Consider the following 27,780-nt stretch of genomic DNA (forward strand, 5'->3'; position numbering starts at 1 on the left):
ATGAAGCTAGTTAAGAGAAGGCCGAGAGTGTGCAAAGCTGTCATCAAGGCAAAGGGTGGCTACTTTGTGAAACACTTTTTTTGGTTACTACATGATTCCATGTGTTATTTCATTGTTTTTGTTCTCTTCACTATTATTCTACAATGTAGAAAATATTAAAAATAAAGAAAAACCCTTGAATGAGTAGGTGTGTCCAAACTTTTGACTGGTACTGTATGTGACAGGGAGTCAAGACATTCACGGATTATAAATGGAAAGCCAGCCACACTGACGCCTCGCTCCTGGATGAGCTAAACACCTTCGCCCGCTTCGAGACAAACATAGAGCCGTTAACGCGGGCCCCCGACGGTCACTAGGACTGTGTGCTCTCATTTTCCGTGTCAGATGTGAGTAACTAATTTAAGCATGTTAACCCAAGCCCTGTCCTAAAAGCATTTGCAGACCAGCTGGCTGGAGTGTTCACGGATATGCTTGAGCGGTATACAGTATATACCGTATACCGGGGTATTTGGAAAAAAACCCGCAATGGTTTTTCAATATAGTCAAAACTATTTCTTCAAAGATTTTCTATAAATTTGAATATTAGTAACTACTTCATAAGTAAATACCTGCAGTCAACTTCTGCAATACACTACAGTCCATAGCGTTCTGTATCTATTGGCACATTTCTGTTGTGCGGCACACATGAGGTGATGAAGTTACACTTGTATGCAATTCACTACTAAATGTTTGCCATCAGATATCTTATAATGGATTTCTGCCAGAAGTCAAAGAGCTCTGGATGAGTTATCTGTACAGTTGTAATTTCTTCCTACTAGCTTTTCCCCTTTGCTTCTTTCCTTCAGAAAAGCATGCATCACAACTTTGTTAATTTGCACAATTTCTTTAGTTCCCTTTCGCTTGTAAATGTCCACACTCAACAAAAATGCCAATCGGTAGCTATTAGCTATGCTTGTATTACTTTATGAGCTGTATTTGCTCTACTTTGCAATTAGTTTATGTTAGTTTTCGCTCATTAGCATTTAGCTAACAACGTCTGTAATTTTGCTATTGGTTTGTGCTAATTTTGTTAGCATTATGGGAATAGAGGCCCAATGGGATTTTCTTGTTTTTAGCACCACCTTGTGTGCTAGCCGATAAAACCGTAAATCCCGGGATGAGAGAAGACCAATATGACAATATGATCATCTGGATACCACCCCAGCCTAATTACAGACATATTCAATCTTTTAATATCCCAGTCTTTTCTACCCACTTGCTTCAAGATGTCCACCGTTGTTCCTGTACCCAAGATAGTGAAGGTAACTTAACTAAATGACTATAGCCCCGTAGCACTGACTTTGGTCATCATAAGGTGCTTTGCGAGGATAGGTAAGGACTATCACTTCCACCTTAGCCAACACCCTAAACAAACTACAATTTGCATATCTCCCCAACAGATCCATGGAAGACATAATCGCCATTGCACTGCACACTGCCCTATTCCACCTGCACATGAGAAATACCTATGTAAGAATCCTGTTCATCGACTACAGCTCAGCCTTCAACAGCATAGTTCCCTCCAAACTCATCACTTAGCTCAAGGCCCTGGGTCTGAACCCCTTCCTGTGTATCTGGGTCCTGGACTTCCTAATGGGCTGCCCCAAGTGGTGAAGGTAGGCAACAACTCTCCGCCACGTTGATCCTCAGCACGTGAGGCCCACAGGGGTCCTTCCTGTACTCCCTGTTCACCCATGTCTGGTTGGCTCCCATGTCTCCAACTCAATTATCAAGTTTGCTGACAACACAAGAGTGGTAGGCCTGATTACCAACAATGACAGGACAGCCTACAGTGAGGAGGTGATGGCCCTGGTGTAGCGGTGCCAGGAAAATATCATCACTGACAAGCTGAAATGGTCCCTTCACACAGACAGCGTGTTGAATAAGGCGCACCACCGCCTCTTCAACCTCAGGAGACTGAATAAATTCATCTTGGTCCCTAAGACCATCACAAACTTTTACAGATGCACAATTGAGAGTATGCTGTCATGCTGTATCACCGCCTGGTATGGCAATTGCACCGTCTGCAACCGCAGGGCTCTCCAGAGGGTGGTGCGATCAGCCCAACTTATCACCGGGGGCATACTGACTGCCTTCCAGGACATCTATAGCAGCCGGTGTAGATGGGAAGGACAAGAAGAAGATCATCAAGGACCATCTAGAAGGCTGGAGACAGTACAGGTGCATCAAGACTGGGAACGAGAGACTGAGAAACAGCTTCTACTGTATTTTCAGGCCATCAAACACTCACAACTAGCCGGGCTCCGCCCAGTACCCTGCCCTGAACCTTAGTCACTGTTATAGCCGGCTATCAACTGGTAATCTACCCTGCACCTTAGAGACTGCTGCCCTATGCAAATAGTAATTGAACACTGGTCACTTTAAAAATGTTTACATACTGTTTTACCTGCTTAATATATACTGTATTCCAATCATGGTTCATCCTATAGAACTACCACTGTACACACATTTTCTTTTCATATACTGTCCATACTGTCTTTACACACCATTATATGTATATATATATATTTATATTCCGGTCTCTGGCATTGCTCATTCTGATATTTGTTAATTAATTAATTACTACATTTTTCTAGATTATGTGTGTATTGTTTTTTACATTTTTATTATTGCTTGGTATTACCACATTGTTGGAGCTCGAAACAAACATTTTTCTGCACCTGCGATAGTATCTTCAAATCTGTGTATGTGACCAATAAGCTTTGATTTGATATTAAATCAGTGAAATATGTATTACTTATGGACAGTGCAAAAACTTCCCTCTGAGCACACACTGGTTGATTCAACGTTCTTTCCATGTAATTTCTATGAAATTATATTGAACAAACGTGGAATAGACGTTGAATTGACGTCCGTGCCCAGAGGGTTCCTTTCCTCACCAAACACAGCTCTGAAAGCCAGGGCCAAGGGACAGGAGTGGATGACAGGTCCCAGGAGCAATTAGCTGGAATAAACTGTATTCCAGGATAGGTTCTGGCCCGTCTGGGGGAAATACTTCAAATGTGTCCAGTTTTAGATTATTACATCAAACCAGGATATACGTATATTAGAGATAATGTTTTCAAGCGGTGACACAATTCTAACCATACGTGATATTTACTACAGTATATCAACACATGTACTGGCTATTATTACTACTCTATAACAACAGCAGCTCTCACTCATACTACCCCAGGTTCAATCTGCTCCAAGCAGATTTATGAATGCTTTGAATTTCAAGTGTACTCCAATTAAAATCAACAAATGCACCTTTTCTGTTCTCGACTCTCAGGGTGGTGAGGAGGAATGTCTGAAGAAGCTGTTTTCATCCCTTTAAAGAACAAAGCTACTGGTAAATTAATGGCTTGAATCACAGCATAGAAAAACCTTGTCAAAATATGAAAGCCATTGACAGTTAGCAAGGCTTTCTCTTGGCCTACACCCCTCTGGGTCCAGAGTATTTTTTTACCATCAACATGTAACAACAGTAAAGAGGAGGCTGTTAAAATCATAATTTCAGCAATCTGTCTTGAGAAGACAGATAATATCAATATATCCTTATGAAATTGTTTTCCTTCCAAAAAATGGCAATTAAGTATGTTAAAAAGCAGCTTTTTTGTGTTGGAATTGTGTGGGCTTATCCCAACAACAGAATGGTGTGAGCGTATACCGGTCATTAAAAATAATCATGCAAATAGACCTCTAATTGACCAGGTCATCCTTCTCTAAACTGCTGATTTGCCAGCTCATCCTCCACAAGGAGATGACATCCTGTTCTTCTATGAGGAAATAGCAAGCATTTTTAAATGGTCTGTGTGTTTTTTTTTCTTCTACAATTTATGCTTTGGCCACAAATATGGGACTAGTCAATAACATTATTTGGATGAGTTAACAGAATATGAACTTTTAAAAGTGAGATTTACACTGGGAAGTTACTTTAATATACAAGGGTAGAATTATAAACAGATTGAACGTGTATTATTTGCAGTATGCAGGCCCTTAAGCAGTGAGCTAGATCTTTGCTGACACATAGGCACTTGTTAGCCATGATTGGTAAATCCTTTATAGACCCTAAACACTGGTCCTTCTGTGTTGGTTGAGTGTTTTCTAGCTCCGCTGTTGTTGTTGTTCTAACAGCAAAACTCCAAAAGCTTCACACAGTTAAAGTGTGAGCGGTTCGAGCCGCCCCATGTCTATCAACACACCACGGTGAGAAAGGGACACTAGCAGGAGGAAAAGGCCCCTCTAAAGGTGTGAAGGAGATGAAAGCTGGTGCTCTGAGGAAATTAAGTGTGCACACAGCGTGTAACTTGTACCTGTACCAGCAGCAGCAGCTTCTCCTTACTGAACCACACTCTGCCCTCTACCATTTACTCTTTTCTCAGTGAACTTAATGTGTCTGTTTATCATATCAGCACTGCATCGACTCCTCCAAGAACTTCCTCCAATACAGGACATCACGTGGCTGATTGTGTATAAATTCTAATTTGACTTCCTTAATTCAGGTTGACTTCTTCAATAACGGTTGTGAGTTAACTCAATTTAGCAACAGACAGCTCGATTAATTGCCTTGTCAGTCACTACACAATTAAGCATCGAATGGAAATCAGTGTTGTTCTGAGTAGATTCGCGAGGGATACATAAGGAGGCTCAGAGATTGAGTACAGCGATGGGGAAACAAGGAGAGAGGAGTGGGTTAGGGGTAGGATATTTCTGTTGTACTCACCCAGTGTGACCTCTGTCTGCATGGGCATGGACAGTGCTGGGTGCTTGACCTCACAGCTGAACATGGCGTCATTGTCCAGCTGGGGGTTAAGGGTCCAGGTGAGTCTGGCCTGCACCAGCACAGAGCCATCACTCTGGGAGATGTGGGTGTGGCTGAAGTAGTAGAGTGGGTCAGTGCTCTGGACCCAGCGAGGGAACTCCCGACTCACAACTGTCTCTGGAATGATCTCCGTGGCAGGGCTGGGCTGCTCCTTCTGCTGCCGACCCTGGGTGTGCTGGCCCGGGGTCCAACGACGCTCAGGGCTCTCGGTGAACATGCGGGCTGGCCGGCCCTCGGGGTCCAACAGGGAGAGGGACCTCTGCAGCTTGGTGTCGTCCATGTCTCTGCTGATGAGTGGCCTGGCACCCTGCACCCCTGCTGAGCCACCGCCGTCCTCGGCTGAGGGGTGGATGTAGGATATCACCTCTATCAACTCTCCATCCCGCTTAAAGTACACCTGAGAGAGAGAGAGAGACCGAGGGGAAGAGGAGAGATCGAGAGACAAACAAAAAAGCGGAAAGAGAGGAGAGATTTGGGTTGAATTACAGTATATCCTTGCCAATTGTCTTATTACAACTTCAAGTTGTGATAATGGGATGTGGTTATTCAGTCACCAGTGAGCTGGTGAAGAGGAGATGTGTCAGAGGTTTGCTCGGTGCTGGTGTTCAGCAGGGATTTTCAATGATATTACAGGAGTTTCCTTACTTCATCATGATGATATAATGATCTCTGGCTGGTTAATCTTTTGACAGGAAATTCAAGCTCCTATTTTAACACATAACCTCCAGATATTAGCTTTAAAATCAGGATGCAGAGCTACTGCCCTTGGCATCGGTAGTTGTGAAGCTCCCTACTCATACCGTGATTTTTGATTTTCACTTTTCTTTATTTGAAGAGAAAAATGTAATCCGCAGTCAGTTACGGGACCTTTGGACATTTGGAACCAATTTGCACGAGATCAAAGTATCGTTACCCTATATAGTACAATTTACGCCAATGTTTGGATTTTCTGTAAAAGGGGTTTGTTGAGGCATGCTTTGATTTGACGCCACCTCAGGGGCTTTTCACTCTGCTGTGTAAATAGCAGTAAGTTGTGTAAACAACTGTGATGTAAGGCCATGCTCCTGAGGATTGACTCTGTATGGCTCCATGTGAACAATAGGGAGGAAACAGACAACCAACACTCTTCCTAACATGAACACAACACTTTCACGTTTATAGGCTATCACCTACAGCACATCATAGACAGTCCACAGCCATTGGTTAAACAATGATCAAGGGATTAAACTGACTCCTCCATATGGTGTACTATATCTCCTTGTGTAGCACAACAATGCATGTACAGTATCCATGCAAGTAACAAGATCATACAGTAGTACTACAGTGTATATTGTACAGTAGTAACACAAATACAAATACAGAGCCTTGAATATAAATAAATTAATCAGTGCTGTGTTGACTGCACTGTGTAGGCCTATACCTGAAACATCAAGGGAGATTAAGAGCACTGTAGGTCCTGGTATGTACTGACCTCAACGCCTCCTAAACTGACTCCGTTTAACAACTTTCACAACTCTAGAGTATCAGGTAATCATTGACCTTACTCCCACCATTACCTTCTGTACTACCTACCTGCACAATAAAAAATAATTTTGTTTGGGTACTGTAGAAAACCAATTTGCTAAGAAATGTGGAGAAAAAGGATAGTGTAATGAACTTGTGCTTGTTTGCTCTTGGGAAAAAATTGTGTGGGCTGTAAGCATTTAATTATGTCACTGGTGATGGAATGGCTGGCTACATTGACATTTAAAAAAGTTCTGAATCTATAAATCACCTTGTTTTGATCCAGAACGTACAACAAAGACAAGCTCTATGATGTGTGATTCCTATTCAGAGAGGGGAAATATGATCAAGATTTGCAGAAGCAATGGCACATTTGATGCAGTCCCATCTTATGTATCTACTCCTGACCAGTGTGAGGCACTATCTCTCCTACTTTCCCAAACAATGAAGTGAGTGCTGTACCCATTGTAAGTCACAAGGACTCAGCCAATGCTGTAAAAACTTAGTGTAGTGATCTCCAAGGTTAATACTACTGTACATTGAGTTTATTTATGCTTTCTTTAATTAAAATACTACACATTTTGACAGAGAAAACTGTTGCTCTCAAGGTTGTTTTGTACCAAAGGAATCATTGGCACGCCCTAGTTTCCCTGCATGTTCTCCAAGACAGTAAGAGTGAGGATACCTTTTGTAAGGCCTGGACGGTTTGCATCCTATGAACCTCAGGTGCCAGTGAGAGAGCATCATTACAGATGTCTATACAATCCCATTATTATTTTATATTCTTCTTTATGTTATCTTGAAGTGGCTCAATAATTCAGGATTATTCACACACACACGTACTGTATATACGTGATAGACGGTACTCTCTGGGAGATAGAAGGCTTTGCAAATAGTTTCAATGATTGAATAGGAATTATTCTGTATTTTATTGGTTTACTATACGCATAGCTTACAATGGAGAATGGATTACTACATAGTGGTGGAAAAAATACCTTTTGTTACATTTCATGGATTCCCTTTTATGAAATCCTCGGTCACATTATGAAAATAATACACTGATCACTCTAACGTTCCTTTAAATTTGTAAATACACCTTAGGTAGAATAAATTGAAATTGATATCTTCATATTCACAAGTCAAACTGATCCACCTACCTAAAATACCTAACCGTCCAGTTTTCACTTACTTTAGGTTAGGCCTAATCAGCATGCTCAAGGCAATGAAAACCCCATTGTTATAGAGATGTCTTGAGCAAGCTACTTTTTTGGGGGTCAGCATATGAGTCTTGCTGCTGGCTGTAATTTAGACAGTGGGCAGTGGTAGCTGTGCTGTAATGAGAAGCTGTTTGTGGTTTTCAATGGTCTTTCTGCATGGTCCTTCACAGTGGAATTAAGTGATTATCAATCACGCCTCTGTTCTACATTGCCAAATGCTTCAGACAATGGAGCCAGAGCACACACCACCTGCTTCAGTCGGATTCGAGAGAGCTTCGACAAACCAACAAGGAAGTCATTCTGAACGCCCGCCAAAGCGCAATGCATTGGTGGTGGCGAAATTAAGCTGGTGCGTGTGTCATGAGGTAGGCTCTGCATTCCGCCTGTGAATAGACATTGATGAAAAGCACCTGCACTTCAGATAGTGCCAGCCTTAACCCCCTGGCCCTAACACCTCGACTCCAAAGCTCATTTGAAACATAACAATTAGCGTTGCAAAGCTACCGGTACCTTACCGAAGTTACTGGAATCTTCAATAATTTTGGTAATTAACAGACAATCTATGGCAATCTATCATAACTTTGGTAATTTATACTTGAATAACTTAAAATATATATATATATATATACTGTATATATAGTATTCATTTTGTATATCTGTGTCCATTTTGTCCATGAGTGTCTGTAGATAGACCATATGGTTCAAGAGAAAATAGCCTAATTAATGAAAAAAGTTTTTTTTTTCAATTAACTCTGAACTCTTCCAACATTTTACTTTTTTCACAACTGCTACCAGTTTGATGCCAAAACATTTACAACAAATACATACTGACATCCTAGAATAAATAAAAGTGTAAAAAAATATATATAAATATTTCATGCTGAAACCCTCATATTAAACACCAATGGTATTCACTAAGTTGATGCTTTATATTTAGGATATTGTTTTACAGCTCTGTCAATCTATTTTTGATTTGAAAATCATCTTATTTAACTATTTCATATATTTTGCATGTGATGAGGCCACAAAGAGGGCCAGAAAGGGCTCCTGAGGGGCGCAGTGGTCTAAGGCACTGCATTTCAGTGCTAAAGGCGTCACTACAGACCCTGGTTTGATCCTGGGCTGTATCACAACCGGCTGTGTTTGGAGTCCCATAGGACGGCGCACATTAGGGTTTGGCTGGGGTAGGCTGTTATGGTAAATGAGAATTTGTTCTTAATTGACTTGCCTAGTTAAATAAAAAGATAGAATTACAGACACCTGTAAAAATAATAAGTACCCAAAAGGGCCACTAGATGTATTGTTATAGATTACATAAAATCCTTGAAAAATACCCAAAATCTGTTCATTTACTGGCAAACTTTGAAGGTTTCCAGTAATATACCCTCCCTTTGCAACCCTAGTAACAATAACCCTTTCTCTTCACTCAATGGCCCAAATATACCTTAATGTTGCCACAATGAATCATTGTGCTGTCAGAAGGCGAGAGAGAGAGAGAGTAAAAAAGCGAGAGAGACAGAGAGAGAGCACATGAGAGAGAGAGTAAAAAAGCGAGAGAGACAGAGAGAGAGCACATGAGAGAGAGAGTGAGACAGTGAAAGAGAAAGAAGCTTAATCATCTCTCATTATTAGCTGTCATTATCCTTCCCGTTTTCAATCAATGGTTACTTGTGCTCTGAGGATTCTGTAATGGATGTCATGAGAGCTATTACTATTATGTGAATAGCTTGTTAAAAGTATCTAAAACGGAAGATGATGCACCTTCTACAGTACCTAGTGACAACAACAACACGCTTGTTCCTTGTATAATAAGCTACAAGCAGACAAATGAAGCGTTCTGGTGAATAACTGGTGAAAGAAAGGAATGCACAGTCAGTGCACAGCTCTTTGTATACAGCCATTGATTAAGCTTACATGTTACATTTAGTCTCAACCAGTGATGTAGTGGTACAAAAATATGTTGGTAAAACGATCGTTGGTTGCAGTGAAAAAATACATGAGTTTTCTGCAAATTATGGGTAAACTGTTTACTTGCATTTACCCTCCACTACACCACTGGCCTCAACCTAAAAAACTCCTGCCTAGAAACAAATGGTGGCTGAGCACATAAGCTGCAATGTGAAAGGATGTAGGCTAACCAAAATTGTTGACCAGTTAAATGGTTTGTATAAACACAGAACATGCTTTGATAAACATTTAGAAAAGCATCTAAGACTGGGCTTGCAAAGATATGACAGAAAATAAAGCTGTAAACAGCTAGTTTTGTATTAAGATGCCAGGCAACAGCACTGACAAAGAGAAAATTAGTGTCATCAAAAGGCAGAAAGGCGTTTGAAGTTGCAGTCACAAAACCCAGGCCAATTCAGTATTCTCTCAGAAAAAAAGGTTTAGATTTGTTCTTAAAGGAGAACAACTGCTTGTCACTTGGTTTGTATCCTGTAAGGTCATCCTTTGTACCTTTAGTTATAGGAACATAATTTCCCCCAGTTCATATCTGAGGTAGGAATTGGGGAACCCCCACAGTGACAAAGCCATATCCCACTGGGCAAAGATGTCAATTCAACATCTATTCCACGTTGGTTCAACATGAGATGGAAACAACGCTTATTCAACCAGCGTGTGCCCAGTGGGGTGTTCCTAGTAAGTGACAAAATGTACCTCCACCATAGACCACTTAAACAGGTACAACACAAAAATAATGAACTGCCACGGCCACACTAAGCCATGCCTCCAATATAGTTTCCCAGTGTGCCTTGCCTTTGAGTGAAATGTAGAGTTGTTGAATTCATTCAATTTCAGGCACATCAGGCCTACAAGTAGGGTTGCAAGATACCCAGACCTTTCCCAAGATACCCAGATCTTTCCCAAGATACCCAGATTTTCAAGAAATCCTTGTTGATGGATTTCCTGCTTATTCCCTCACATTTTCAGGAATTTTCCAAAAGGGATTTCTGGAAAACCTGGGAAATTTGAGAAAGTTACCAGCATTTTGCAACTCTACTTGCAAGTTACATTATACTGCTTGCAAAGTGATATGTAATTCCTATTGGAATCCAGACAGAATTAGGATATCCAACAGTTGGAATTTTTATTCACCTGAAACCCTCATTCATAATGACTGCCGGGATTAGGAACATTGTGAGGAGACTACTTAAACCATTTAAACTGGAACAACCATTTCAGTAATGGGTGCATAAAATCGAACTAACTGATTGGATTAGTTTAGAAAAATGTATGTTGTTTATCTTTGTGTAGCATAAGATTAATCAATCAATCAATGTACATGTAAAAACGCAGATATTAAAAACAATTATAAAAAATTTACGTGCAGTAGAGCATTCTAGGAAATATGATAATGATTTTGGTACAAAGGGTACCACCTCAGTGACAAAGCCGTTAGTTTCTTGTATGTGGCAAAACATGTGTCATTGTACCTTATGGTGGGTACTGAGGGTACACAAAATACATTTGTACCCTTGGAAACAGAAATGTAGCTTCACACCTTACCCCTTTTCTGAGAGTGTGATTATTGTACCTTCATATTCAAAATGTTGGGTACAAAAATGTACCATTACTCTCTTTATCCACACATGTGCCCTAAAAGGTACTGGACAGTACCATGTGAAATCCCTATGTTTTCCTCTGGTTAGTTTCTAATGTGTACATAAAAAGTCTGCAAACATTGGACATACTATGCTGGTGATTTCTTCTTATTTGACTTGTATTATTATCAATGCTTTCATCCACTGGACCACAGCACTAGATCTTCAAGGAGATTAAAAAGAGAAATGTGCAGGATTGAGGAGTCGAGAGACACTCCTGTTATAAAATCTATCTCTGAACACTGTCAAAATTTGTTTACTGGGGTTTGATTTAGTCCTACAGCACTGGGCAATTCTGGCAGGGTGATTAACTCTCCACAGAGGCATTACAACTTCTTCTGGAGTCAAAACAATTATTCTCCACTACTTAGAATCATAGCTTAGCCATGTTACAAACACAGACACATTATTCATACAGTACTTCAAGCACAGTTGCTTTGACTGAAATGGCTACATTTCCTTGGAGACGACTCTCCTGGTCAACCAGTTTCCTCCTCATAACTCTATCTGCCCACTCATACCTCTCAATCTTCATCCAGTAAAACGTAACACGAATGTTACTTGCCTCCTCTTAATGCTTGAACCTCTGAGTGCTTTTGTATTGAGTCCCTGATCTATGCTTGGGCTGGCTTAGTGATGATGTATTTTTTAAAGAGATGGGATTAATTAATACTAAGTATGAAAAGGCAGGTTTCTTGTCGAATTTCCTACAGCCTAACAGTTAAACAATAGTTCAAAGGTTATTTAATGAATCAGTTGAATGATACATACAGTTGAAATCGGAAGTTTACATACACTTAGGTTGGAGTCATTAAAACTCATTGTTCATCCACTCCAAAAATGTCTTTTAACAAACTATAGTTTTGGCAACTCGGTTAGGACATCTACTTTGTGCATGCCACAAGACATTTTTCCAACAATTGTTTACAGACAGATTATTTCACTGTATCACAATTCCAGTGGGTCAGAAGTTTACATACACTAAGTTGACTGTGCCTTTAAACAGCTTGGAAAATTCCAGAAAATGATGTCATGGCTTTAGAAGCTACTGATAGGCTAATTGACATCATTTGTATCAATTGGAGGTGTACCTGTGGATGTATTTCAAGGCCTACCTTCAAACTCAGTGCCTCTTTGCTTGACATCATGGGAAAATCTAATTAAATCAGCCAAGACCTCAGAATTTTTTTTGTAGACCTTCAGAAGTCTGGTTCATCCTTGGGAGCAATTTCCAAACGCCTGAAGGTACCACGTTCATCTGTACAAACAATAGTACACAAGTATATACACCATGGGAGGACACAGCTGTCATACCGCTCAGGAAGGAGACACGTTCTGTCTCCTAGAGATGAACGTACTTTGATGCGAAAAGTGCAAATCAATTCCAGAACAACAGCAAAGGACCTTGTGAAGATGCTGGAGGAAACAGGTACAAAAGTATCTACATCCACAGTAAAACGAGTCCTATATCAACATAACCTGAAAGGCCGCTCAGCAAGGAAGAAGCCACTGCTCCAAAACGGCCATAAAAAAGCCAGACTACGATTTGCAACTGCACATGGGGACAAAGATTGTACTTTTTGGAGAAATGTCCTCTGGTCTGATGAAGCAAAAATAGAACAGTTTGGCCATAAAGACCATCGATATGTATGGAGGAAAAAGGGGGAGGCTTACAAGCCCGAAGAACACCATCCCAACCGTGAAACACAGGGGTGGCAGAATCATGTTGTGGGGGTGCTTTGCTGCAGGAGGGACTGGTGCACTGCACAAAATAGATGGCATCATGAGGATGGAATGGCAAAATGGCTTAAGGACAACATAGTCAAGGTATTGGAGTGCCATCACAAAGCCCTGACCTCAATCCTATAGACAATTTGTGGGCAGAACTGAAAAAGTGTGTGCGAGCAAGGAGGCCTACAAACCTGACTCAGTTACACCAGCTGTGTCAGGAGGAATGGGCCAAAATTCACCCAACTTATTGTGGGAAGCTTGTGGAAGTCTACCCGAAATGTTTGACCCAAGTTAAACAATTTAAAGGCAATGCTACCAAATACAAATTGAGTGTATGTAAACTGCTGACCCACTGTGAATGTGATGAAAGAAATAAAAGCTGAAATAAATCATTCTCTCTACTATTATTCTGACATTTCACATTCTTAAAATAAAGTAGTGATCCTATTTGACCTAAGACAGGGCATTTTACTAGGATTAAATATCAGGAATTGTGAAAAACTGAATTTAAATGTATTTGGCTAAGGTGTATGTAAACTTCCGACTTCAACTGTAGATATGAAGGGTAAAAATGACCTCGGTAGGTTTTAACGGGATATGTTAGGGCATAAAGTGCATTAACAAGCCCAATCGAATCAATCTCTGTGAATAATCGAATAGCCTTCTATAATGATTAGCATATTTTAAAACTGAAAGCACGTACCACCGCATTTAATCATGGCAAAGCGACTGGAAATATGGGCGAATACAAACAGTGTAGTTATTCCCTCCGTAAGGCAATCAAACAAGCAAAGTGTCAGTACAGAGACAAAGTGGAGTCGCAATTCAACGGCTCAAACACGAGACTACCGTTCAAAAGTTTGTGGTCACTTAGAAATGTCCTTGTTTTTGAAAGAAAAGCAATTTTTTTGTCCACTAAAATAACACCAAATTGATCAGAAATACAGTGTAGACATTGTTAGTGTTGTAAATGACTTTTGTAGCTGGAAACGGCATATTTTGTATGGAATATTTACATAGGCGTACAGAGGCCCATTATCAGCAACCATCACTCCTGTGTTCCAATGGCACGTTGTGTTAGCTAATCCAAGTTTATCATTATAAAAGGCTAATTGATCATTAGAAAACCCTTTTGCAATTATTGTTAGCACAGCTGAAAACTGTTGTCCTGATTAAAGAAGCAATAAAACTCGCCTTCTTTAGACTAGTTGAGTATCTGGAGCATCACAATGCTGTGTGCTACTCCCTTCACAGTGCAAACTGGCTATAACCAGAATAGAAAGAGGAGTGGGACTGAGCAAGAGGACAAGTACATTAGAGTGTCTAGTTTGAGAAACAGACGCCTCACAAGTCCTCAACTGGCAGCTTCATTAAATAGTACCCGCAAAACACCAGTCTCAACGTCAACAGTGAAGAGGCGACTCAGGGATGCTGGCCTTCTAGGCAGAGTTGCAAAGAAAAAGCCATATCTCAGACTGGCCAATAAAAATAAAATATTAAGATGGCAAAAGAGCACTGACACTGGACAGAGGAACTTAGCCTAGAAGGCCAGCGTCCCGAGTCGCCTCTTCACTGTTGACGTTGAGACTTTTGAACTGTAATGTATGTGACAGGGTCTTCAGACAATCACGGATTACAAAAAGAAAACCAGCTCCGTCGCAGACATCGACGTCTTGCTTCCAGACAAATTAAACAATTTCTTTGCGCGCTTTGATGACAATACAGTGCCACCAACGCGGCCCACTACCAAAGACTGTGGGCTGTCCTCCGTGGCTAACGTGAGTAAAACATTTAAACATGTTAACCTTCGCAAGGCTGCCGGCCCAGACGGCATCCCTAGCCGCGTCCTCAGAGCATGCGCAGACCAGCTGGCTGGTGTGTTTACGGACATATTCAATTAATCCCAATCCCAGTCTGCTGTCCCCACATGCTTCAAGATGGCCACCATTGTTCAGGTTCCCACGAAAGCTAAGGTAACTGAACTAAATGACTATCGCCCCGTAGCACTTACCTCTGTCATCATGAAGTGCTTTGAGAGACTAGTCAAGGATCATATCACCTCCACCCTACCTGTCACCCTAGACCCCCTTCAATTTGCTTACCGCCTCAATAGGTCCTCAGACGATGCAATCGCCATCACACTGCACACTGCCCTATCCTATCTGTACAAGAGGAATACCTATGTAAGAATGCTGTTCATTGATTACACCATAGTACCCTCCAAACTCATCATTAATCTTGAAACCCTGGGTCTTGACCCCACTCGTTGCAACTGGGTCCTGGACTTCCTGACGGGCCGCCCCCAGGTGGTGAAGGTAGGAAACATGTCCACTCCGACTGATCCTCAACACTGGGGCCCCACAAGGGTGCGTGCTCAGCCCCTTCCTGTACTCCCTGTTCACCCTCGACTGCGTTTCCATGCACGCCTCCAACTCAATCATCAAGCTTGCAGATGACACAACAGTGGTAGGCTTGATTACCAACAATGACGAGACAGCCTACAAGGAGGAGGTGAGGGCCCTCGGAGTGTGGTGTCAGGAAAATAACCTCTCACTCAATGTCAGCAAAACAAAAGAGATGATTGTGGACTTCGGGAAACAGCAAAGGGAGCACGCCCATATCCACATCGACGTGACAGCAGCGGAGAAGGTGGAAAGTTTTAAGTTCTCGGTGTACATATCACCGACAAACTGAAATGGTCCACGCACACAGACAGTGTAGTGAAGAAGGCGTAACAGCGCCTCTTCAAACTCAGGAGGCTGAAAAAATATGGCTTGTCACCGAAAACCCTCACTAACTTTTACAGGTGCACAATTGAGAGCATTCTGTCGGGCCGTATCACCGCCTGGTACGGCAACTGCACCGCGCACAACCGCAGGACTCTCCAGAGGGTGGTGCTGTCTGCACAACGCATCACTGTGGGCAAAATACCTGTCCTCCAGGACACCTACAGCACCCGATGTCACAGGAAGGCAAAAAAGATCATCAAGGACAATAACCACTCGAGCCACTGCCTGTTCACCACGTTTCCACCCAGAAGGCGAGGTCAGTACAAGTGCATGAACGCTGGGACAGAGAGATTGAAAAATAGTTTTTATCTCAAAGCCATCAGAATGTTAAACAGCCACCACTAGCACAGAGAGGCGGCTGCCTACCTACACACTTGATATCATTGGCCACTTTAATAAATGGAACACTAGTCACTTTAATAATGCCACTTTAAGAATGTTTACATATCTCGTATTACTCATCTCATTAGTATATAATGTATACTGTATCCTTCAATATCTATTTTTTACAATCTATTGCATCTTAGCCGCTCTGTCACTGCTCATCCATATATTTTATACTTATATATTCTCATGTCATTCCTTTACTAGGTTGTGCGTATTAGGTTTTGTTGTGGAAATTGTTAGATATTAGGTTTTGTTGTGGAATTGTTAGATATTACCTGTTAGATAATGCTGCACTGTCGGATCTAGAAGCATAAGCATTTCGCTACACTCACAATAACATCTGCTAACCATGTGTATTTGACCTATAAAATTTGATTTGATTTGATATTTGCTACAGAGCAGGAAGAGCAAATAATGGCCATGCATAGTCAGCATTTAGTCTTTATACTACCTTCTATATGTATTTAGATAGAAGATTACAGTCTGACCAAATCTGTAGAAGCATCAGTGATTTGATGAGTCATCACCATCTCTAAGTTGATTCTCCCTATTACCAGGGCTACTCGGGGAGTCTAATGAACAGAGTACAGGCATATTTGGAGAGATGGCCTTTCAGATCTATCTCATTTCCTCCAACAAGGTTGTTAGAGAAGTCCAGCAGCGCAAGAGTGTAATGACTGTGGGATCCTTATACCAGAGTGCTAGGAAGACCATGGAATGTACTCATGTGGCTTTATATAACCAGTCAGTCAGTACCTGAGAGACGGAAATCATGTTCACCTTGTATTCACCTCTCACTGGGTTTATAATTGCAGGAGATAAGCTGTGAGATGGATCTGGAATACATTATGATACACCCGTGGACCATGATTAATGGACCAGTAGGGATGAACAGCGAGTGGCGTCACTCAAGCAGCTCATATGCTAGAAGACAGAGGAGCATGAGGATTCAGCTATCTCTACTACCCTGTCTGCCATCTCAAAAAGTTGAGGGAATAGCATTGGGGACCATTACGATGTCTCATGGCAAATCCTGGTACAATCATTATTAATGATTCACTTTGTGATAAGATTAATGATTCTAACTCGGACTACACGTGTGTCTCTGGTTGATATTTTTTCAAATAATCTCTATAGTGATTACATTGCCTGGTGTATTTGTAGTAATTATGATTCACAAGTCAAACTCTTCCATAGAAATGTATCTCTTCAAACATCCCCCTCTTCGACTACTTTTCCTCATACTGTATGCTTCAACCGTGACTGTGGTCATGGCTCAATGCAGTGGGGCACACATGACTGGAACCTTTCAGAATTATTGTTAACAGTGAATTGGCTTCAAGTCATATGTGTGTCTGGCCCTGTACATACTGCACTGTGTGTGCACTGTATAGCATGTTCAAGTGCCTAAATATGTGACTCACCGAAGGTGCAGGTTTGCCTCCCTTTGCAGTGCACAGCAGAGTGAAGTTCTGGGCCTGGTACCGGCTGAATGGAGCTGGACAGTTCTCTGCCGAAACTGAGATGTTGTTAGGAGGTGCTGTGGAAAGAGAAAAGGACAGGTTAGGCAACAACACATGACAGCTAAACGCATTGACACTGTGTGCTCAGGATCGTTTGTGTCATAAAGCAGGGCTGTTGGCTAGGGCCCTATGCTGTGTCCAGGATCACCTGAACACAGGGGATCCTGTGGTCCAATGGGGCTGGTAGAAGATGTGGAGCGGAGCTCATGCATATCATACAGTATCAGCAGTCTATCGTCTGGCTGTCTTAGGGGAAACCTACAAGCTTGTCACTGCAAAAGTAAAACATGTGAGCACGACTTCACAGCAGAGTGGAGCAATGGGAGTTAAGCTGAGGAAAAAGGAAATAGACCCAACATCAAATGAGATGCTTAACATGTGATACATGTTACAATACACTGGTGGTGCTTTTTTGAAAGCAAGTTCCTAAGATAGAAACCTTTCACTGAATGTGTAAATCAATAACAAATGAATCAAGGCTGATATAGAAGTGGATGACCAGGCGTGTGAAAAGGGGTTGAGTTGAATAAATGGATGAAACACTATGTAAATTCAGATGGCTGTCACAGTGACAACATCAGTTGAGGAGGATGTCTAAGTCTAAGACATCTGCATTTCCTTGCTACTCTGAATGTTTAATGCTTTCCCAGTTGCTGCATTCTCGTGGGTGGCATTAGATATTCTGTCTGCTATATTATCACATGAAACACTTCCTGTGAATTTCCTTTCACACCCGGCGTAAAGGAAGCAGAATGAGGCAGTAGCACTGTTCTGGTCCGTTTGACTTCTCTGAGCCTTTACAGGAAATAGAAGCAGCGTGTGAAACCAGGGGAGAGGGTTAAAAGAGAGCCCAGTGGGAGTTCCGCCATGAATCTCTCAATTGATAAGATCCCACATCAGTAGTGCTGGCCTGGGAATAGAGCCGTTTCATGTGTCACTTTTACGTCTAAATCCATTTGGGGGTTTCAAACAAAGATGCCAAAGCGATTAATTGATTAAAACGAAGGGGGAAAACGTCTGCTGGCCAGTGTGCCTTTCATTTCCACACCTCTTAATTGCTGATTGATGCAAGACGTATGGCTGGAAATTAATATTAGAAAACTCCATTAGCTGTCTAACAGAGGCCGGTCTCAAACAGGAGCATGATTAGCTGTTAGAGGCATCACAGGTGCAGATGGCCAGGGCTAGCAGTAGAGCCTAACATTAAATGTACAGTAGCCATACATTTATCTAATCAGTTCTCAATTGTTTTTTTCCCTCTTTCTGCATTTCACAATTCCTCTTCATCTTCATTCTATTTCCAGATTGAAACTAGAATTTCTACTGCATGGTAGAACATCTACTGCATGTAAAAACACTTGTAAAATGTGATAAGCGGAAAAGCCATAGCAGCTATGTTTTCTAGACACACGTGAACAGTGACCAACTCATTTCATATTCAACAACAATATCCCCTTGTTGTGTAAGACATCCAGGGCAGAGTAATCTTTTACACTTTGAAGAGGATGTCAATGTCTTTGACAGCTGAGGTTTGTCAAAAAAAATAAAAATAAACCTGAGCGCAACTGGATAGACCAGCCAGAGAGACCAGGCCTCAATGCTGTTAAACACAAATAATATTGAACATTTCTGCCTATTCTCTGTACATGTAAAGCTTCACATTCTAGTGCTATGCACATGCTGCTTAACTTTGTGCCTGTGCATCCTGACTGCTACAGCCTCAGTAGCAATATTTATCACTGCATTAAATACAAAGGCAAAGCGTGTTTGAGAGGACATTTGAGAGAAGGCCTGGGAGGAGAATCAAAAGGACAACGGCTCTCAAATCCAGGATATTAATCTTATCAACCACTACATTTGAAAGTGTGTATGGTAAAACTCTGCTCTGAACTTATTGGCTACGACAAGGTCAGAGCCTTCAAAGATACAGCCCCTTCTCCTACATCTATCAACTCTAAAGAAATATAACATTAAAGTGGAAAACAATTTATTTTCCCTTCTCAGTCAACTCTACAGAACGGTTTATACCACTAACTGTCCAAGCCCCCCTCTCCCTCCTACCGCTTCCTCTAGAAACCCTCAAGCACCATTACCCTGATGTCTTAAAAAAAATAACTGCAAATGGGATTGGAGAGTGTGTGGAGCAGGACCACGTTTAACAGAGCTCCCTGGGGACTGCTCTCCCAGGCCTGCTAATTAAGGGATTTAGTGCTCTGTAGACAGTGTGTGAACAAGGCATACTCCCAACATCCCCTTTTACTCAGCGTGTAGGTCTCAAGTCCACATCTCCAGGGTTCGAGGGAGAAAGGACAAAAGGAGAAGGTCACCTAGGTCATTCTTGGCTCCTTTTCACTGAAAGTAATTTAGTGATAACTATTTAATGGATTTGTACGTTTTTAATCATGTGCTAAGGGGTCCCAAAGTAATCAGTCCAAATGTATGCATGGCCTCTCGTTTGTTTCAGTCTCCCAAGAGATTGTTAGAGGTGTTGTCCTTTGTGGCTTGCTCAAAATCACAGACAAATTACCTTCTTGACAAATGAACCTCCTGTGTAAAATTGGACTCAATAATATCCATAACAGCTCTCTGTCATTGATGGTGATAAGCTACTTATCAGACTGTAGGGCGTTCTGACTCCAAGTGTCCATATGATCTAATTTGAGTAACATACTGTATCTCCTCCCTGTAAGTGGCAATTGGTGCTAAAATGTAACATTTGTATAAAGTTATTATTGAGGATTTGGAAACACAGTTGGGCAAAAAAGTATTTAGTCAGCCACCAATAGTGTTGGTGTTGCCGTGTTGCCCAGCAACAGCCCCAAAACATCACTGCTCTAGAGGAGATCTGCATGGAGGAATGGGCCAAAATACCAGCAACATTGTGTGAAAACCTTGGGAAGACTTACAGAAAACGTTTGACCTCTGTCATTGCCAACAAAGGGTATATAACAAAGTATTGAGATAAACTTTTGTTATTGACCAAATACTTATTTTCCACCATAATTTGCAAATAAATTCACTACAAATCCTACAATGTGATTTTCTGGATTTTTTTTTCTAATTTTGTCTGTCATAGTTGAAGTGTACCTATGATGAAAATTACAGGCCTCTCATCTTTTTAAGTGGGAGAACTTGCACAATTGGTGGCTGACTAAATACTTTTTTGCCCCACTGTACATTAATATTCTTATGAATATGCACATTACTCAGGCTTGTTAATAAATCATGCATTTGTAACCATAGATTTACGGGGTGGCAGGTAGCCTAGTGGTTAGAGCATTGGGACAGTAACCGAAAGGTCGCTAGATCGAATCCCAGAGCTGACAAGTTAATTATCTGTCGTTCTACCCCTTAACAATGCAGTTAACCCCACTGTTCTTTGGCAGTCATTGTAAAAAAGAATTTGTTCTTAACTGACTGGCCTAGTTAAATAAAAAAATTGTGTATATAATCAAATATTGCTGGGTGCTTATCCAGAAATGAATATGCACCAGTATTTTCAGAGAAAAAGTATTATTATTATTATTATTCCTAAGTAATTTCTTTCAAGAATTTAGTTAACTTCTTGCAACTATAGGGGGTGCTGTTCCGCATTAGCATTTTTTGGTCTCCAAATTAAACTGCCTCGTGCTCAATTCTTGATCGTACAATATGCATATTATTGTTATTATTGGATAGAAAACACTTTCTAGTTTCTATAGCCGTTGGAATTTTGTCTCTGAGTGGTACAGAACTACTTCTACAGCACTTTTCCTGACAGGGAGTCAGATTTCAGAAATTTTGACCCCTGATCTGGGGTCGGTTTTAAGGTGCCTGTAAATGCTATGGAGAAACCGACACTGCCTACGTCTTCCTCTGGGTGTCAGTACGTCATGACGTTTTGAATGGAGTCGATTGCGCAATCAGGGGCTGCATAAAAGAGCAAATACCGGAAGTAGCATCCCTTTGCTGCCTGCGCCTTGCGCACGGAGGACGTCGGACTCGCCTCCTTCCAAGCGTTTGTTTAGCCAGTAATATTTCTCGGGTCATGTTTTTACTCGTTAGAGGTGTTAAAAACATCATAAGGTAGTTAATTTAAACCGTTTTATAGCAATTTATATCCGTTTAGTGCGATTTTGACCCATTTATTTCTGAGGCACTTTGAACAGCTGGGCACGTTTCCAGTTCATGCCGAACGTTAGTGGGCATTTCCACATGGCAAGAGGACAGCTTTCGACCAAAAGACGATTAGACCCAAGAAAGGATTCTTTGCCCAAGATTCTGATGGAAGAACAGCTCACAGTAAGAACAATTTATGATGATAAATCGTGTTTCTGTCGAAAAATGTTAAACGCTTATGTCGCCATTTTGTTTTGTATAGCTTCGCTTGGCGCAACCTGTATTGAAAAGTAAGGATCATTTAAAAAATGTAAATCAGCGATTGCATTAAGAACTAATTTGTCTTTCGATTCCTGTCAACCCTGTATTTTTTAGTCAAGTATATGATTAGCTTTCGATTAAACTAGATCACTCTGAAAGATGACGTCCGACATTTTGAGGCTTGATTTGCTACTATTTTCATTGTATAACCACGGTTTTGTATGGCTAAATATGCACATTTTCGAACAAACTCTATATGTATGTTGTAAAATGATGTTACAGGAGTGTCATCGGAAGAATTCTGAGAAGGTTAGTGAAAAAATTAATATATTTTGGCGATGATTACGTTATAGCTCTCTTTGGCTTGAATGATGCTCTGGTAACGTTTGCACATGTGGTATGCTAACTTATCGATTTATTGTGTTTTCGCTGTAAAACGCTTAGAAAATCTGAAATATTGTCTGAAATCACAAGATCTGGGTCTTTCCATTGCTATGCTTTGTCTATTTTTATGAAATGTTTTATGATGAGTAAATTGGTCATACACGTTGCTCTCTTTAGTAATTCTAGTCGAGTTGTGATGGTCGGTGCAATTGTAAACTGTGATTTCTACCTGAAATATGCACTTTTTTCTAACAAAACCTATCCTATACCATAAATATGTTATCAGACTGTCATCTGATGAGTTTTTTTATTGGTTAGTGGCTATTTATATCTTTATTTGGCCGAATTTGTGATAGCTACTGATGGAGTAAAAAACTGGTGGAGTAAAAAAACTGGTGTCTTTTGCTAACGTGGTTAGCTAATAGATTTACATATTGTGTCTTCCCTGTAAAACATTTTAAAAAACAGAAATGATGGGTTTATTCACAAGATCTGTATCTTTCATCTGGTGTCTTGGACTTGTGATTTAATGATATTTAGATGCTACTATCTACTTGTGAAGCTATGCTAGCTATGCTAATTAGTGTGTGGGGGGGGGGGGTGGGGGGTGATCCCGGACCCGGGGTAGAGGCTCGTGAAAGGATAAACAGGAATCTCAAGTAAGCAATTAAATACAACCATTCAGAAATAAACCAATGCCCATAGTAAAGGAAACCCCCCACCAAAAATGCCTATCTAAGTGGTACCACTTTCTGCACAATGTTTTTGAAGAGCACGGATGTGATGGAGGTGGATCTATGTAGGCCACTAGATGATCCCTCGCTGATCACGTGATTACTTCAGAACCAGTTCCACCTTGTAGCAACAACAATGGTGAACAATGTACAGGTGCCCACAGATCAAATCATATCAAATAAAATATTATTTGTCACAAGCTCCGAATACAACTGGTGTAGACTTTACCGTGAAATGGAAGGGAGGGCGGAGGGGAGGGCTGCCTTAACCAAACATGGTATTTTGTTAGTTCTTTTGCTATGTTTGTAACTTGTTTTGTACATAATGTTTCTGCTAACGTCTATTATGACCGAAAAGAGCTTCTGGACATCAGAACTGGGATTACTCACCTCAAATTAAACGAGGAGTTCTTCTTCAATGAGTTGGACGCGAGGGATATACTACAAACACCCAACCAGGCCCAGATCCCCGTGAATCGCCGGAAAAGGAAATGTAGGTTTTGAGGAAAGAGATCAGGTGACGAGTGGCTAATCTGCCCTTGCCTTCCGTTCTGATAGCTAACGTTCAATCGCTGGAAAATAGATGGGATGGACTGAAAGCACGGATATCCTACCAACGGAACATTAAAAACTGTATTATCTTATGTTTCATCGAGTCGTGGCTGAACGACGACATTAAGAACAGACAGCTGATGGGTTATACACTCTATCGGCAGGACAGAACAGCAGCCTCTGGTAAGACACGGAGCGGGGGCCTATGCATATTTGTAAACAATAGCTGGTGCATGATATCTAAGGAAGTCTCAAGGTTTTGCTCGCCTGAGGTATAGTATCTCATGATAAGCTGTAGACCACACTATCTACCTAGAGAGTTTTCATCTGTATTTTTCGTAGCTGTCTATATACCACCACAGACCGAGGTTGGCACTAAAGCCGCACTCAAACGCTCATCCAGAGGTGGCGCTCCTAGTGGCTGGGGACTTTAATGCAGGGACAATTAAATCAGTTTGACCTAATTTCTATCAGCATGTTAAATGTGCAACCAGAGGGAAAACATCTCTAGACCACCTTCACTCCACACACAGAGACGCGTACAAAGCTCTCCCTCGCCCTCCATTTGGCAAATCTGACCATAACTCTATCCTCCTGATTCCTGCTTACAAGCAAAAATTTAAGCAGGAATCACCAGTGACTCGGTCTATAAAAAAGTGGTCAGATGAAGCAGATGCTACACTACAGGACTGTTTTGCTAGCACAGACCGGAATATGTTCCGGGATTTTTCCAATGTCATTGAGGAGTACACCACATAAGTCACTGGCTTTATCAATAAGTGCATTGAGGACGTAGTCCCCACAGTGACTGTACGGACATACCCCAACCAGAAGCCATGGATTACAGGCAACATCTGCACTGAGCTAAAGGGTAGAGCTGCCACATTAAAGTAGTGTGACTCTAACCCGGAAGCTTATAAGAAATCACACTATGCCTTCCGACGAACCATCAAACAGGCAAAGCAACAATACAGGACTAAGATCGAATTGTTCTACACCAGCTCCGATGCTCGTCTGATGTGGCAGGGCTTGAAAACTATTACAGACTACAAAGGGAAGCACAGCCGAGAGCTGCCCAGTGACACGAGCATACCAGATGAGATGAATAATTGCTATGCTCGCTTCGAGGCAAGTAAAACTGAAACATGCATGAGAGCATCAGCTGTTCTGGACGACTGTGTGATCACGCTCTCCACAGCCGATGTGAGTAAGACCTTTAAACAGGTCAACATTCACAAGGCCGCAGGGCCAGACGGATCACCAGGCCATGTACTCTGAGCATGCGCTGACCAACTGGCATGTGTCTTCACTGATATTTTCAACCTCTCCATGTCTGAGTCTGTAATACTAACATGTTTCCCGTTTCCCGTAGTCCCTGTGCCCAAGAACACTAAGGTAATGTGCCTAAATGACTACCGACCCGTAGCACTCACGTTTGTAGCCATGAAATGCTTTGAAAGGCTGGTCATGGTTCACATCAACACCATCATCCCACCATCATCCCAGAAACCCTAGACCCGCTCCAATTTGCATACCACACAAACAGATCCACAGATGATGCAATCTGTATTGCACTCCACACTGCCCTTTCCCACCTGGACAAAAGGAACACCTATGTGAGAATGCTATTCATTGACTACAGCTCAGCGTTCAACACCATACTGCCCTCAAAGCTCATCACTAAGCTAAGGACCCTGGGACTAAACACCTCCCTCTGCAACTGGATCCTGGACTTCCTGACGGGCCGCCCCAGGTGGTAAGGGTAGGTAACAACACATCCGCCACGCTGATCCTCAACACGGGGGCTCCTCAGGCGTGCGTGCTCAGTCCCCTCCAGTACTCCCTGTTCACTCATGACTGCATGGCCAGGCACGACTCCAACACCATCATTAAGTTTGCTGATGACACAACAGTGGTGGGCCTGATCACCGACAACGATGAGACAGCCTATAGAGAGGAGGTCAGAGACCTGACTGTGGAGCAAGGACAACAACCTCTCCCTCAACGTGATCAAGACAAAGGAGATGATTGCAGACTACGGGAAAAGCAGGACCGAGCATGCCCCCATTCTCATCTACGGGGCTGTAGTGGAGCAGGTTGAGAGCTTCAAGTTCCTTGGCTTCTAGATCACCAACAAACTATCATGGTCCAAGCACACCAATACAGTTGTTGAAGAGGGCATGACAAAACCTATTCCCCCTCAGGAGACTGAAAAGACTTGGCATGGGTCCTCAGATCCTCAAAAGGTTTTACAGCTGCACCATCGAGAGCATCCTGATGGGTTGCATCACTGCCTGGTATGGCAACTGCTCGGCAGTTGAGTGTCAATGTAATGTGTGTGAGTTTTTATGTGGTTTGTATACAGTATATAGTTTAGTGAGGGTATGTAGGGTCAGTGCAAGATAAAGTCAGTGCAAATAGTTTGGCTATCAACTGTTTAGCAGTCTGGCTATTTAGCAATCCTATGGCTTGGGGGTAGAAGCTGTCTCGGAGCCTGTTGGTCCGAGAGCCAATGCTACAGTACCATTTGCCAGATGCTAGCAGTCAACAGTCTATGGCTTGGGTGGCTGGATTCTTTGGCAATTTTTTGGGTCTTCCTCTGAAGATGTACTGGGCTGCACCACCCTCTGTAGCACTTTGTGGTCAAGGGCGGTGAATTTGCCATACCAAGTGGTGATGCAGCCAATCAAGATGCTCATGTTGGTCTTGCTGTAGAACCTTTTGAGGATCCGAGGGCCCATGCCAAATCTTTTCAGCCTCCTAATTGGGGAAGAGGCACTGCCGTGCCCTCTTCACGACTGTGCGGGTGTATGTGTACCATGTTAGATCCTTAGTGATGTGGACGACAAGGAACTTGAAGCAATCGACCCACTCTACAATAATCCTGTCAATACGGATGGGGGCGTGCTCTCCCCTCTTTCTCCTATAGTACACGATCAGCTCCTTGGCCTTACTGACAGTGATGGAGAGGTTGCTGTTCTGGCACCATACTGCTAAGTCTCTGACCTCCTCCTTGTAGGCTGACTCATCACCGCTGGTGATCAGCCCTACCATCGTCATGTCGTCAGCAAACTTGATGATAGTGTTGGAGTCGTGCGTAGCCATGCAGTCATGGGTGAACAGGGAGTACAGGAGTGGACTAAGCACACAGCCCTGAGGGGCACCCGTGTTGAGGGGCCCCTGTGTTGAGGGTCAGTGTGAAGGAGGTGTTATTGCCTACCCTCACTGCCTGGTGCAAGCCCGTCAGGAAGTCCAGGATGCAGTTGCAGAGGGAGGAGTTCAGTCCAAGGGTCCCTAGCTTGGTGATGAGCTTGGAGGGGACTATGGTGTTGAACACTGAGCTGTAGTCTATGAACAGCATTTTCACATAGTTCTGTTCCCTCTTGTCCAGATGGTAGACGGCAGTGTGAAGTGCAATTGAGATTGCATCATCTGTGGATCTGTTGGGGCGGTATGCAAATTGAAGTGGGTCTAGGGTGTCTGGGATGATGGTGTTAATGTGTGTCATGACGAGCCTTTCAAAGCACTTTATAACTACAGATGTTAGTGCTACAGGGCAATAGTCATTTAGGTAGGTTACCTTGGAGTGCTTGTAAACAGGGACAATGGTGGTCAGCTTGAAACATGTTGGGATAACAGACTGGGACAAGGATAGATTGAAAATGTCTGTGAAGACACTTGCCAACTGGTCTGCGCATGCTTTCAGAACAAGAATGTGGCGACTATAACCTCCCAACATCTGCCTTCGATTAATTTCTTTCCAACTCTCACTTTCCCCTCCTTGCCTCTTTTTACCTACCCTTTCCCAGTCCCCTCCCACTCACAAGGCAGGCAATACGCTTGACCTCATCTTTACTAGAGGCTGTTCACCTATGATCATTTGAGAGATATAAAGGTGAACCCTAAAGAGCATGGAGGAGAGGCACTTCATTCCCCCTGCGCCATGCCCTCTAAGACCATCCTACTCTACAGAACAAACTGCAAAAGGCACATTGAGCTGTTCTTTCAGGTTTAAATATAACCACAACATGAAGCCATGAAAAGGAAACAGAGGGAGTGAGAGTGGAGTGAGACAAGCAAAGACAAAGCCCACCCACTGGAATGAGAACACCTTAGACCCCAAAAGAAAGACTGC

At 42.2% G+C, this 27,780-nt stretch overlaps 1 protein-coding gene across 2 annotated transcripts in view; it reads right to left on the reverse strand.

Moving 5' to 3' along the window:
• igsf21a (immunoglobin superfamily, member 21a) overlaps positions 1 to 27,780 on the reverse strand; it is a 283,782-nt gene that overhangs the window by 25,890 nt on the left and 230,112 nt on the right. For both annotated transcript variants that reach the window (XM_071335394.1, XM_071335393.1), the window contains exons 5-6: positions 17,518 to 17,633; positions 4,766 to 5,261 (exon numbers count right to left, since the gene is read on the reverse strand). In XM_071335394.1, coding sequence (XP_071191495.1) covers positions 4,766 to 5,261; positions 17,518 to 17,633 — 612 coding nt within the window. The remainder of the gene's footprint in view (positions 1 to 4,765; positions 5,262 to 17,517; positions 17,634 to 27,780) is intronic.

The sequence above is a fragment of the Salvelinus alpinus genome, chromosome 12 (genome assembly GCF_045679555.1).
Source record: "Salvelinus alpinus chromosome 12, SLU_Salpinus.1, whole genome shotgun sequence".
In the NCBI taxonomy this organism is placed as follows: domain Eukaryota; kingdom Metazoa; phylum Chordata; class Actinopteri; order Salmoniformes; family Salmonidae; genus Salvelinus; species Salvelinus alpinus.